Source organism: Rosa chinensis, chromosome 4, assembly GCF_002994745.2.
Source record: "Rosa chinensis cultivar Old Blush chromosome 4, RchiOBHm-V2, whole genome shotgun sequence".
Taxonomy (NCBI): Eukaryota; Viridiplantae; Streptophyta; class Magnoliopsida; order Rosales; family Rosaceae; genus Rosa; species Rosa chinensis.
This window is the reverse complement of record NC_037091.1, coordinates 55,350,198-55,364,408: the sequence shown is the minus strand read 5'-3', so window position 1 is coordinate 55,364,408 and position 14,211 is coordinate 55,350,198. Positions and strand designations below refer to the sequence as shown.

The following is a 14,211-nucleotide window of genomic DNA, read 5'->3' as shown; positions in this document are numbered from 1 at the left end:
CTGACCAGCTCGAGACATAGCAGTGATCAACAACATATGAACAGAAGCCACTATTAAGGAAGACGTATGTAGATGAACAAGAGGAGCCAGGTCAAGTTGTAAGAGTATAAAGGAGAGACTTAATTACACACGTTGGAATTGTGTTACTTAATTACTGGATAAGGTCAATTCATTTCAAGAAGGCCTATGGCCTAAGTTACTGAGTACTTCCATTAATTGCACTTAAAGGTCCTCCCTGTTTGTTGTTGAGTCTGCATCATGATTTGTTCTGGTGATCGATCGAGGGCCTGTGTTTCGAACTTCCCAGTCTCGACCAAAATCATAGTTCAAATAGTAATTTGTTATAGACGTTGTTGTTAATTTGTTTGGGTGTCTATGCTGGGTCGACTCTCCGATGGAGAGCTGTAGATAGGTTTATGATAAGTCTAATTTATAGCCTTTTGAAAACACTTCTTATGAAATTTGAGGTTTACACTATTGTTGGTGTTTCAAAAGTAGCTATTTACTCAAGTAATTAATTACTACTAACTGTAAATTTTGATGACCATCAACAGAAGGCATAGGTTTCTAATGTCTGCACGTGTACATACCAAACATGGAACATACAATTATCTTAATCACCAGTTACTTACTAATACTAGATGAAAAGAAATGGAATCATTTTTTTTTTTTTAAATTTTATCAGATAAATAACTCAAATACTACAATTAGTCTTTCGTGAGTCGAACTCACAACTTTCCACTAGACCAAATGGTATTGGGCGGAATTATATGTTTTGTTAATGATTTTCTGTACACATGGGACCTACTTTCATCCTTGCTTTAATTTTTTCAATTATAAGTAATAAATAATCATGTGTAACATAATTCACATAAATATACACCATCAAAAATATTTTAGGTATCTCTCAAATACTTATAAGGTTAAATTATATATGAAAATTTTGTTATCCATTATTTTGTAAAACTTAAAGGGTTTTTGACCAAAAGCACTAAAATTAGCTAAAGTTATCCTACTTACCCCAACAAAAGATTTTTATTCCTACTAACTCAATTTTGACGCAAATGACAAATGTACCCTCAGCCTATTAGGGGGCAATAGAAGTTTATTACCCCTCTATTAGAAGGCAATAGGTGTCTATTGGGCGGTAATAAACGTCTATTAGGAGCAATAGACGTCTATTGACCGGTGACCGGAATCCGCCGATTGGTGACCGAAATCCAACGACCGGTGACCGGGCTTCAGCGAAGTGTCCTATGGTCTATCTCTCTCTCTTTAAGTAACACATGGGTGAGGGTAAAATGGTATTAAAAAAAAACAAAAACAAAAAAACTTTAGGGGAAATGATCATTTACCTGATTTTAGGTTAAAAATTGCATACTTACTCCACCAACTGTTTTTAACCCCATTTACCCAAAACACTCTAAGGGATTATTTCCCCTTTATCCAATTAATTCTTTTTTTTTTTTTTTTTGAGACTTTTTTGCCCTCTCCTTCTTTTTCACTTGGAGGGAGAAGTCATCCTCCACCTTGCCGGCCTCCGGTGACCGGAATCCGACGACCGTGACCGGAATCCGGCGACCGGTCCCTAATAATATCTAGTAACCATATTATTGCCCCCCAGTAATCATATTATTGCCTCCCAAAAATCATATTATTGCCGTCCAGTGAATTGTATGAACTCCCAAAACCAAAATGAATACACTACAGGCACAATTGATCAATTTATAATCATATTATTGCCCCCCAATACAAAGTCCAATGTCTCTACTGCCTCCCAATAGACCACCAAAAATGCACCTTTTTGTAGAATTCATAGATAATTTGACTTTAATACACAGAAAACAACATGTAACTTATCAAAACATCACACTATAGTGATCCCTGTCCCTCGTATCAAAGTCTACTGGGGGCCAATAATGTGTCTACTGCCCCCCAGTAGACCATCAAACAAACCCCACAGTTATATTGCAATGTCAGATTACTTACATTGTTGAACATATAGTAGATCATTGGCCTCCAATCCAATAGACATTCAAAAAAAAAAAAAATGCTATTCCTTGCAAAAAAAAAAAAAGAACTGAACAACAATACTTAAAAAAAAAAAAAAAAAACGCAGCAACCGGAGTAATCCATGTCACTCCTCCGGCGACACCAGCAGCGCCGTCGCTCGGCCCAGACGAACGAGGACCTGCAGCGCCTGGGATATGCAAAGAGAGGTGCAATGTCTCTGCGGCCGAGCACAAGAACCGAGGTGAGGAAGAATTCTTACAAGTCGGGGGTGGACGCTGACGTTCCTATCTGACCCGAATTCCCACATCAGGACCAGCGCCTCCGGGAGCTTCCAGCACTAGCAGCAGCGACTGGAACGATGGGCTTTGACGGTGGGCTCGAGGTCGGCGAAGATTACGCCTGGGACATGCTTGCCGGCACCGATCTCAGAGAAGATGGTGCTGAAGGAGTCGTGGCTCAGCATCTGGCCGTCCGGCTGGGGGGGAGAGAGAGAGAGAGAGAGAGAAATCGGTGAGGGGGGAGAGAGAGAGATTAAAATGAGGGTAATTATGTCAGTAGAAGTTAGATTGGGTAAATGAGGTCAAAAAACTCTTAGTGGAGCAAGTGAGCAATTTTTAGGTTAAAATTGGGTAAATGGTCACGGCCCCAAAACTTTATATGGGGTATTAGGGAAGACTTCCTTAGAGTGTTTTGGGTAAGGGGGAATTAAAAAAACTTAATGAGGTAAGTGGAAAAAAAATCTCTAGAAATGGGATAAATGGACAAAAACCCAAACTTAGACTTGAAATCTCCTAATTCAAGATTCAATTTATTAGTTTGATTCAAATGAACTGATGTACACAGATAACTACAACTACAAGCAGCCAAGTTAACTAGAAATTTAAAACTAATCCTTACGTGTATATATGGAAGTGCACTGCTTTAACAAGCACCACAGAATCCCAAACAGTATTGCATTAAGCCATCTGTGTGTTTATCTGAGAAAGAAGAAAAAGAGTGAGAGATGGAGATGCAAAAGAGAACCCCGAGAGGTCAGAGAGTGGTCCTAGTTCCAACTCCATGCCAAGAACACATAAACCCAATGCTTCAGTTGGGTACGTTTCTTCACTCAAAGGGATTTTCCATTACCATCATTCACACCCATTTCAACTCTCCAAGCCCTTCCAACCACCCTGAGTTCACATTCATTCCGATTCAAGACTGCCTAACTGTTCCTCTAGTCTCATCCGGGAATATAATAGCTATTCTATTGGCTCTCAATGCCAATTGCAAAGCGAGTTTCGAACAATGTTTGACTACTCAAGTAATGAAACAAGAACCGGAGAAGATCACCTGCATCTACGATGAATTCATGTACTTCTCTGAAGCTGCTGCTAATTATCTGAATATTCCAAGCATCATCCTCCGTACTACCAGTGCAGCCAACTTTCATGGTCGATCTACTGTCGTAGAACTTCATTCAAAAGGCCACATTCCCTTCCCAGGTATGTGTCATACATGGGTTCCAAGTATTAGTTTCATAATTGCTAGAAAATATACGCAGAAGATGCTTAAGCTTAGTGGCAGAGTTTATATATATATATTTTACTTTCCTTGTCACAGAGTCTATGTCATAGGAGCCGGTGCCCCAACTTCATCCCCTCAGATTCAAGGATCTGCCCATCTCAGTTCCAATAAGATTTCATTCTTGAACAAAAATCTATTTTGTGATTTATTTCATCTATTCCATGACCGGAACGGGGGGGGGGGGGGGGGGGAATACATGTTACACCACGATTTTGAATCACCCTGGGACACGTTAGAAAACTTCTTAAAACTAGTAGTTAAGTCACATGATGTTGGAAGATCTTCGGCCATCATTTGTAAAACCATAGACTGCCTTGACCAATCATCACTAGCACGGATCCAAAAACATTGCCAAGTACCGATCTTCTGCATAGGCCCTCTTCTCAAAATCACAACAGCGGCCTCTAGTAGTTTACTTGAAGAGGACACAAGCTGCATTGAGTGGCTTGACAAGCAATCTCACAAGTCAGTTATCTATGTCAGTTTGGGGAGTATAGCATCCATTGGTGAGAAAGAACTGGCGGAAATGGCTTGGGGATTAGCCAACAGCAAGCAACCTTTTTTGTGGGTGATCAGACCTGGCTCCATTACCGGCTCAGATTGGATTGAGCTATTGCCTCAAGAGTTTAGAGAAGCTATTGGAGAAAGAGGTTTCATAGTGAAATGGGCACCCCAAAGGGAAGTTTTGGCTCATGGTGCTGTGGGCGCGTTTTGGACCCATTGTGGCTGGAATTCAACTCTTGAAAGCATATCTGAAGGGGTTCCGATGATTTGCAAACCATGTTTTAGTGATCAGAAGGTGCATGCGAGGTATGTTAGCAAAGTATGGAGACTAGGTTTAGAATTGGAGGATGAGTTTGAGAGAGGAGAGATAGAGAGAGCTGTTAGGAAACTCATGGTAAATAGTGATGGGGAAGAAATAAGGGCGAGGGCCAAGGATATGAAAGAGAAAATACAAGTTTCTATGAGCAAGGGTGGATCTAACTACAAAAGAAAGAGTGAACTTGTTGAATTCATTATGGCATTCTAAGCTGCAACAACAGCAGTGTCTTCACAATTAGCTATGTCCTATCTGCACATATTGATAGATGAGGCTTCTAGCATCTGGGTGTAAGCAAACTTTTCTTTGCGGTCCCCAAGTCAGTTCTATGCTAATGGATTTTAAAATTTTCAACATTTCTTTACTGATAAAAGCATTTATCTTGCTCATCCTAAAACTTGTATAAATCTGGCTGTTACCTATCAAAACGTAGCCAAAGAAAATTCAGTTACTTAATGAAGCAAAGATGATACTTATCGGCTAGGTCTCTCCAAACTAAGACCAACCAAAGCCAATTTTCTTGCATTAATAATCAGCATTTGGCTCTCTCCTGCAGAATTTCCTTCCCAAAGCCAAATCCCAAAAGGTTTCCTAATCTTATCTTAAAGGATGTACTGTATCAAGTATCAACATAAGACACTCTGGAGATGAAATAATCCTAATTTTTATAGAACACCATGGTTTCCTAATCTTATCTTAAGAGGACATACAACATTTCAAAGCGAAAATCCTTATCCAAGGTCATCTTCAGCCATTATTTAGAACACCATGGATTGCCTCGAGCAATTGACGTTAACACAGATCCAGTAGGAATACGGAGTTTGCATTGTTCCCTATTGGCCCTGTGAAAACAGATTTGGCCACCTCCAGAAGCTTATCCAAAGAGGATTAGAGCTGCATTTCATGACTTGACAAACAATCACACAACTCCAGCCATCTACTTAAACATCCAGAATCTATTCCATGAACAATTCAGATCTAGACCTAGCTAAATGGCATGGGATCTCACCGACATCTAGCACCCTTTCTTGTGGGTATTCGGACAGAATCCACACCATTTCAGAAGGTTTCCAAATGGCTGTGGAGACAAGAATTGCACATGGCATGAATGAACCACAACTTGGTTAGACACAGAGTACCCTCTATAGTAAAATTATAATACATACATAAACAGAAGCAACTTTTGGGAGAGCCGAAGCTGTATTTTCTTTCTCTATTTTCTTTTAGATTCTATGTGGCTGCATTAACAATCTTACATATCCAAGAAACATAAGTTTCTGTAACTATAGAAGCCCTCACTTCTTCTTCTTTTTAGAATTTTTTTTTTCTTCCTATTTTTAACTCTAGTTAACAAAGTTCAATACTTTTCTTTTGTGTGCTTAGGAAGCTTGGGAAAATCTAACAACAGAAAGAACACAAGACATGGGAAACATACAACTCTAAATCAAACTTTTCACAGGATTTAGAGTTCAGGAAGTAAATGAAAAGATATTTTTAGACAAAGTAGCTTCTGGTTCATCAGAAATTCGTGTAAATGTAACTTTTTGCACTTTGAACTTGCACCAATGTTTGACAGCTTTGAAACAACCCTTGTCCAATGCAAAACAAACACAAAACATCCACCAGGTCAAACTTGGGGCTTAAGATTTTAGTCCCAAATGACTGTAAATGTATAAACACACATATTTTGTTCTAGCATTCCTTTCTTTTGTTCTCAACTTCACAATTCCTAAAATAAATCCTAAATGTACACACACAATGAATGCACACCAGTAAAGCATAAAAGGGAGGAGATTAAACATTCTATTCCTTTCTCTCAAAAAAACATTCAATGAAGCTTTACACATGCTCTTTGTAAGAGACAAAAAATTGCAGCATTGTATCGTAAACTAATAGATCTTACTCAAAAATAAAGCCATCAACAATTACATCAAAGCATGCTCCAATTCCGAATCAGCCAGATAGCAAAATGTGAGCCCCTGCAACATGTAAACAAATCTTTAAGCCAAGTATTCAGTAGGAAACAGTTACTCCTTTAATATATCAATCAATGATTCTACGTAAATCCAATGAAACAATTTATAGATTAATTCCTTATACATCATATAAAGATTTAGAGAATCAAGAATCAACCTTTATAGAATAGCCGTCACAATCAGAGCCCATGGTGGAAGATAAGATGCAGGGTTAGATATAGAAGGGCCCTCATCAATGTCACCAAGAAAATCGAGAAAGCAAGCAGAAGCACTTGGAATGATGAAGGCGAACCGAGGAAGTGATGGAGGAACAAGGCTACAACAATGGCAGACGCCAGGGGATACTCACTCAAAAATTGGTACATGCCAAGCGCCATGCGGATGCCAATTGGGCGGAGGTAGGAAACGCAGTTCCGTCGAAGGAGGTTCAGTCCGGTGAGAGTAGGGTTAGGGTTAGATGAAACGGCACCGGCGAGAGGAGCCAAATGTGAGGTGGCAGCGGCGCCGGCTGAAAGAGTGAGGGGTGAGGTGGCAGCGGAGGGAGGAGTTGCGCCGGCGGGAGGAGCGGCACCGGCGGGAAGAGTGAGGGGTGAGGTGGCAGCGGCGGGAGGAGCGCCGGCGGCGGGAGAGGAAGCAAGTGAAGAGGCGCCGGCAGGAGAAGCCGCCGTGACAGCAGCCGAGTTCGGAGTAGTAGTTGATGACATGGTTGGTTGAACACAGAAAAATCAAGATGTAGAGGAAGACGAAGAAGAAACGCTAGAGAGAACTTTAGAGAGCCAAGGAAAACGCATACTGCAAAATCTGAAGCTCTTAACAATCTCTAACAAACTATTATTATATCATGGATTTAGCTAGTTTAGGAGTGCCAGATCATCATCAGTCTGTTCGAGTCAACATCTTGACCAAGAGTCAAGGAATTGACTCCTCAACACCTCCCCGAACGATGCTCTTCGAATGTAGGACTGTGAAGACCCTTAATTAGTAGTAGACACACATGCAATCAGCTAAGTTGTGGGAACATAATGACCACGCGAGTCTTGTTTCTGCACACGTTTTCTTATAAAATGGAAATCATTATCAAGATGCTTGATTCTGGAATGAAAGACTGGATTAGAACAAAGAGCCAATGCAGTCAAATTATCAAATTTAAGCAGAGCAGAAGCTGGAAGTTTAAAAAGTCACAAAAAATGTGTCATCCAAGAGATTTCAGCAGCAGTGTTTGCAAGAGTCCTATATTCAACTTTAGTGGAGTTTCTGCTGTGCGGAAGCGTAACAAACAATGTATTGATATGAATTCAAGAGTAACAAGCAAAGTTAAAAGAAAGCAACCAATAAACAAACCACAAAGAACACCAAGATTTATAGTGGTTCACTCAATCGGTGTGATTGAGCTACATCCACTTTCGGAGCCAGCAAGATATTCCACTATGATCAATTTGAGGAAACATATATACAACTAGAGTTTATGACTCTCACTACCAAAATCCCCAATACACCCAAACCTATTGACTCTCTTCTTGATTCAAATAGAGAAGAAAAAGAAGAATACTTCTTATATACAATACATAGCAACACCAACAACTAAGCTTAAGAAGCTTCAACTATGGAGTAGCTAAGTCACAAGAAGAGGAAAGCTCTATGAGTATTCAAGGATGAATAGCTTTCAATGTTTCTCTCCACTTCTATATATCCCTTACGGCTGCTATGTTCAACATATATATACACACACATACACAGCAAGGTTCCAAAGATGACGTCCTTGATATAGTTAAGTTGCGGATGGGTCAAGCACAGCCGTTCATTGCTTTAAATGAAAAGCAACGGCCCAGATTCATCTCTTCCCAAAAACAATCGCGGGTCGAAGTAGAAAGCCTCAAACCCACTGTAGACTCTCCACTTTGATGCAACCAAAGTCTCTGGTTCTCCACTCTGATGAGTCTCTTCTCACCCAAAACCATTAACAGCGCCGGAGTGATTCCACCGGCGACGCCTGATATCAGTCCCCGCCGAACCTCGTCATCTCCTTAGTCTCTTTTCTGTATTTGGTATTTTTTAGATTTGGATATGATTTGGTCAGTTTAAGGGATATGGATTTTGTGGTGTGTTTGATTTGTTGAGAAATAGCTACTGTGATTGGTTTTGCGTTTGTTGAGAAAATGTGTTTGATTTGTTGAGAAATAGCTATTGTGATTGGTTTTGAGTTTGTTGAGAAATAGCTACTGTGATTGTGTTTGATTTGTTGAGAAATAGACTTGTGCTACTCAAAAGAGTCGAGGTTACGCCACTAGTTTTCCAACGTTTTATTTGTTTCAATATATCGTTTAAATGGTGAGCAATTCAAAAATAATCTCCAAGTAAAATAGTGGGTGTTGCTTGTTTAGTGTACTTCCTTCTGGGTTATGCTTGTTTAGTCGGTTTTAATTTACAAGTTGTATAGAGTATCGGATTCTAAACTTATTACTATGCTTCTGTTTGTGTGATGAAGGTGAAATATTGTGCAAATGGGTGGGAAGCTACTCAAGTGGGTTTAGATTAATTGAACAAGAATGGCTGCGTCTGTTTATCTTGCTCCAGAGCTCTTCCCTCTTGTCATTTCCAGGACAGGGAAGAATAGAATGAGACCTAATAAAGAGTGTAAGCACCAAAGTACTAATGGGTATAGATTTTCATTTCTATAGTAATACAGAAACAGAATGTGCAGTCAGTGGCGTAGCTAGAAATTATATTGAGGAGTGTCAAAATTTTAATAGCCAAATTACCTTATATGTTAAAGAATTATCGGATAATTAATACTTCATTTAGTTACAATTGTCCACCAAAATAGCTTCAATTTAAAAGATGAATATATTACATTGAATTGATTTATCCCAAAATTTTTTGAGATGCCTAGCAAAAATATAAGAAAAAGAATAGTCTAATGTGCTATTGTACTCGGTCTAGTGTGAAAGTTTTTTTTTTTGTTTTTTTTTTTTTTGAATAAGGTAAGTTAGTCTTGATCTTCTTTGTTCGGAGAATAAATGTATTAAAATATGTGAAGCTAATCATAAGAAAGTGGGCCCAAAGTTCAATTAGACCAATGAGCCTATCTTCTCACAAAAGGTCAACTAAAATCTAAAATCTCAGCCAATCAAGTTTAGTGTTATATCAAAGATGCTTAAATTTAAGCCAATCAGGAACAATTTTCAAAAGTTGAGAGGGGTCATCTGACCCTTCTCGCCCTATATTGGCTACGCCCTTGTGTGCAGTGTCATTTATGCTAGATCAAAAAATTTCATGGGAAAGTTGTGTAGAAGCTATAATAGTCTTCGTAAAGATCAAATTATTACCCCAAATCCAGCTACATTATTAACTTGATATGCTTCTCTCCTGTAACAGATCAAATGCACTCCAAGTGTGGATTACCTTCTCAAGGAGCTTCATCAACTCGCCGACTTGTAGTATATGCGGGTGCTTCTATCCTTGCGGTTCTAGCCACTGACTATGCGTTAGTGCCATTGCCTGTTTTGGCAGATGACAAGTCAAATGGTGAAGAGGAGAAGGATGGAGTTTTAGGTGCTATCCAGTCGCTGCTCGAAACCAATACGAAAACGAAGTCTGGAAGAGTGTTGCCGAAGGCATATTTGAAGACTGCAAAAGAAGTTGTGAAGACACTGCGGGAATCAGTACAGGAAGATCCCAAGGATAAAGCAAAGTTTAGACGTACTGCAGATGCAGCAAAGGAATCAATTTGAGAGTATTTGAGCAATTGGAGGGGACAGCCTGTAAGATCAAATATGGACATAACACATATCATCATAAAGTAATTGATGATTAGCTTAATATCAATCCTAGTTTAACATGGATACAAATAGTAAATCAATACTTGTAACTTAATGAAGCAGTGTATCTATTCATTAAGGTAAGTAATCCTATTCTTAGTCTGCAAGAAAGATTACAATGAAGTGTTACATTAAGAATCTAACTAGGAAACCTAAACCGATATGGATAGCTTTAATGGGAAGCTTCTTGAGGGTTAAGTCTCCTATATATACAGATGAATTGGTCCCTGATTACTACCGACGTTTTGCATATTGTTCTGTCCATTGAGAAGCAAGTTGGTAAGTAACAGAAGGCCATATTCAGTGTTCGTGTTTGTAGCATAAGATGGAATCCATGCCAGTGATTGCTGAAGGTAAGCCTTAATCCCTTTTATGATTGTGTGCATATATTGTGAGCATGTATATGGTTTTTAACAATTGGTATCAGAGCATAGGCTCACATATATCAAAATCGTTTTAGGGTTTTGCAAAACAAATACAAAAAAAAAAAAAAAAAAAAAAAAAAAGGTTTTTGCTTTACGGGTCAAGTAACTGACCATGTAACTGGTCATGTAACTTATCAAAGTAAGTTACTTAAGTCGATTGCTGCATCTGGTTAATTATCAAATTCACGCTTCCGCTGTGATTTTTAGCAGCAAATTGGGGAAAAAGCAAAAACAGGTTTTTCTATGGAAATTGATTTCGATTCATAGCATGATAAATGAATTTTGATTGTGCTCAAGAACACTAGTTGCATTTCCGGGCGTTAGGTTAGAGTAGATGGTGACCGGATGAAATTTACAATTTCTTGATTGTTCTGTGGTTTCTTGGAATCGAAACAATTTTGATTGTGCTTGAATATGGATGATGAATTGATTGATGATATGGTATTGTATCTGTGATTGTGTAAAAATTGCATGAAGAACAAAAATCTCCCAGAATTTTTTACACATTATTAAAATTGACAGATATGAGAGCTTAATTTTCTTACAAGGATGAATCTGGGTAGAATATAAAGTTAAAAGCTCATGGGTTTTGTGGTTTTCTGTTGGCATAAGTGATTATGATGCACAAAGCATTCTTCATTGATGTTGGCAGAAAACAATGATCAGGTAACTGACCATGTAACTGGTCGGGTCACTGACCAAGTAACTGGTCAGGTCACTGACCAAGTAACTGGTCAGGTCACTGACCATGTAACTGGCCAGGTCACTGACCATGTAACTGGCCAGGTCACTGACCATGTAACTGGCCAGGTCACTGACCAAGTAACTGGTCAGGTAACTAATCAAGTAACTGATCGAATAACAAAACTGAAATTGTGTTTTGTTTTTTAAAACTATGCTTCAGTTTTATCTTCCAAAGAAGTGGTCAAGTATGGTTTTAGAATACAAAACAGCAATATGCGTGCTTGATGAAAATAAATACGGATACTTAGAAATTTTTCTTCTGTCTAAAGATGTGGATAAATTTCTTTGGATAACTTGTTTTCATTGAACATGGTATATTGATAAAGAACTCCAGGATGTTATGCTTCTGCTCAAAAGTATTGCTTAACATTATTTTTGGTTATGGATTGATATGAATGCAAGTATGGATTGTTTAGGTTTTCTGTATGTTCTTGTTTTGGTTGCTTAAAGCTAAATAAAACACAGAAAACTTAAAGTTATTTTCTTTACAAATTGAGAACTCACACGAATTTTTGTTTTGCTCCTTAGGTAACTCTTACATGAACTTGAACAGTGTCTTGATGCTAACTGGAACCAACTATAGAGCTTGGCTAGATTCTGTAGAGAACTATATGGGAATGCATGAGAACATAGACTATTGCTTCACTGAGGACAAACCTGAAGAGTTAACTGAAAAGAGCACTAAGAAGGAAACTGATCTTTACAAGAAGTGGCATAGATCCAATAGAATGGCTAAGAACCTCATTCGTACCTCTATGTCCAAGACTGTCAGAGGAAGTATAGAAGAACCTGAGCTAGCATCAGATTTTTTGGAACTCATAGGTGCTAAGTTTAAAGAAAGTGAAAAGGCAGAAGCTGCTAGGCTAACCAAGGAGTTTCATGATTTGAAGTACATGGGTTCAGGGGGAGTTAGAGAGCATATTATGAAGATGATCAATATAAATGGCAGACTCAGGGAGCTCTTGATGGGGGTTAGGGATGAGCAGGTAGTGCATTATGCACTACATTCCTTGCCTAACAGTTTTAGTCATCTTAGGACCAGTTACAACTCTCAAAAGGGAAACTGGACTCTAGATGAACTTATATCCATCTGTGTGGATGAAGAATCTAGGATCAAGGAAGAAAAGGAACCTGCTACAACCATTAACCTCATTGAGAAGCCTAAAAGGAAAAAGCCCCAAAATAAACTCAAGCCTATCAAAGCCATAACTAAGAGTTCAACAGCTGCAGTGGCCAAGGAAAATAGGCCATTTAGGTTCAAGTGCTACTTTTGCAAAAGAGTAGGACACATGAAAAAGGACTGCACTGGCTATAAAAATTGGTTAGCCAAAAAAGGTAAGATTTTTTCTAATACAGTTTTTTCTTTAGAAATTAATCTTATAAATGTTGAACCACAGTCTTGGTGGATAGATTCAGGCTCACCTATTCATATTACTAATTCTTTGCAGGGATTCATAAGGAGGAGAATCCCAAAAAGTGATGAAGTGAACCTGTGTGTAGGCAATGGCATGAGAGTGGCAGTCAAGGCTATTGGAACCTTAAAGCTCGATTTAGGATTAGGAAAATTGTTAGTTTTGGACAATGTTTTTTATGTACCTTCCATGAGAAGGAATTTGGTTTTGGTTTCTCTTTTAGTGAAATCTGGTTGTAGACTTGTTATGGATAGTAATGGAATTCTTATTTCTAAAAATTCTGTTCAAATTGGTTCTGGTGTTATTATGAATGATTATTTACAGTTAAATTGTTCAATGGCTCAACAAGAAATTTTACTTGTTGAAAATAACACAAACAGTACTAACACTTTAACAGGTGTTAAAAGAACCAAACTAAATGAAAAGTCTGCATTTTTATGGCATAGAAGACTCGGCCATGTTTCAAAAGAGAGACTGAAAATTTTGGTGAAAAACAACATCCTAAATGAACTTGATTTTTCTGATCTAACAGACTGTGTTGAATGCTTTAAGGGAAAAATAACTAATACTAGAAAGAAGACTGCATATAGAAGCCAAAATTTATTAGAACTCATACACACTGATATATGTGGACCATTTAGGCATCAAATTATCTGTGGGAATGTGTATTTTATTACATTCATTGATGACTTTTCTAGATACAGTTATATTTATCTACTTTCAGAAAAGGCACAAGCATTGAAAGCCTTTCAAATCTTTAAGTCTGAGGTAGAAAATCAACTAGAAAAGAAAATCAAAACAGTGAGGTCAGATAGAGGGGGAGAGTTCTATGGAAAGTACACTGAATCCGGCCAACAAAAGGGTCCATTTGCCTTGTTTTTGCAAGACAATGGAATTAAAGCTCAATACACAACACCCTATAATCCACAACAGAATGGTGTTGCAGAGAGAAAGAATAGGACTCTTTTGAACATGGTTAGATGTATGATGTGTACAACTGGTTTACCTAAATTTCTATGGGGTGAGGCTTTAAAAACTGCAAATTTTATTTGCAATAGGACACCTAGCAAAGCCATAGAAAATACTGCTTTTGAGCTTTGGTGTGGCAGGAAACCTAGTCTTCATCACTGTCATGTTTGGGGATGTCATGCAGAAGCTAGGATTTATGATCCAAGCTTGAATGAACTTGACCCCAAAACTGTTAGTTGCTATTTTATAGGTTATCCAGATAAATCTAAAGGCTATAAATTATATTCTGCTCATCATTCACCTAGAATTTTTAAAACACATCAAGTAAAGTTTCTAAGTGAAAAAGTTCACAATACAAACCTTGAGGATTTAACCTCAAATTTTGAGGAAATTGTGTCAGATGAAAATATAAGTGTAGCATTGCCTTTAGAACAAGATGTAACTGATCATGTCACTGGTCACGTAACT

The 14,211-nt window shown here is 38.3% G+C and overlaps 2 protein-coding genes across 2 annotated transcripts; both read left to right on the top strand.

Annotated features, from left to right (window-relative positions):
* The first annotated feature begins 2,916 nt into the window (after positions 1 to 2,916).
* Positions 2,917 to 10,132, top strand: LOC112199589 (UDP-glucose iridoid glucosyltransferase). Its single transcript, XM_024340582.2, has 2 exons — positions 2,917 to 3,497; positions 9,751 to 10,132. Exons 1-2 carry the CDS (start codon positions 3,017 to 3,019, stop codon positions 10,104 to 10,106), a joined length of 837 nt encoding a protein of 278 aa, XP_024196350.2. The 5' UTR covers positions 2,917 to 3,016; the 3' UTR covers positions 10,107 to 10,132.
* Positions 3,776 to 6,374, top strand: LOC112196379 (UDP-glycosyltransferase 76E2-like). The gene has a single exon (XM_040517829.1). It carries the CDS (start codon positions 3,776 to 3,778, stop codon positions 4,607 to 4,609), a length of 834 nt encoding a protein of 277 aa, XP_040373763.1. The 3' UTR covers positions 4,610 to 6,374.
* Positions 10,133 to 14,211: the final 4,079 nt, after the last annotated feature.

Coding starts and splice junctions, on each gene's coding strand:
- LOC112199589 (XM_024340582.2), top strand. CDS start 3,017: ATGGAGATGCAAAAGAGAACCCCGAGAGGTCAGAGAGTGGTCCTAGTT. Junction 3,498..9,750: donor AGGCCACATTCCCTTCCCAG/GTATGTGTCATA, acceptor CTCCTGTAACAG/ATCAAATGCACTCCAAGTGT.
- LOC112196379 (XM_040517829.1), top strand. CDS start 3,776: ATGTTACACCACGATTTTGAATCACCCTGGGACACGTTAGAAAACTTC.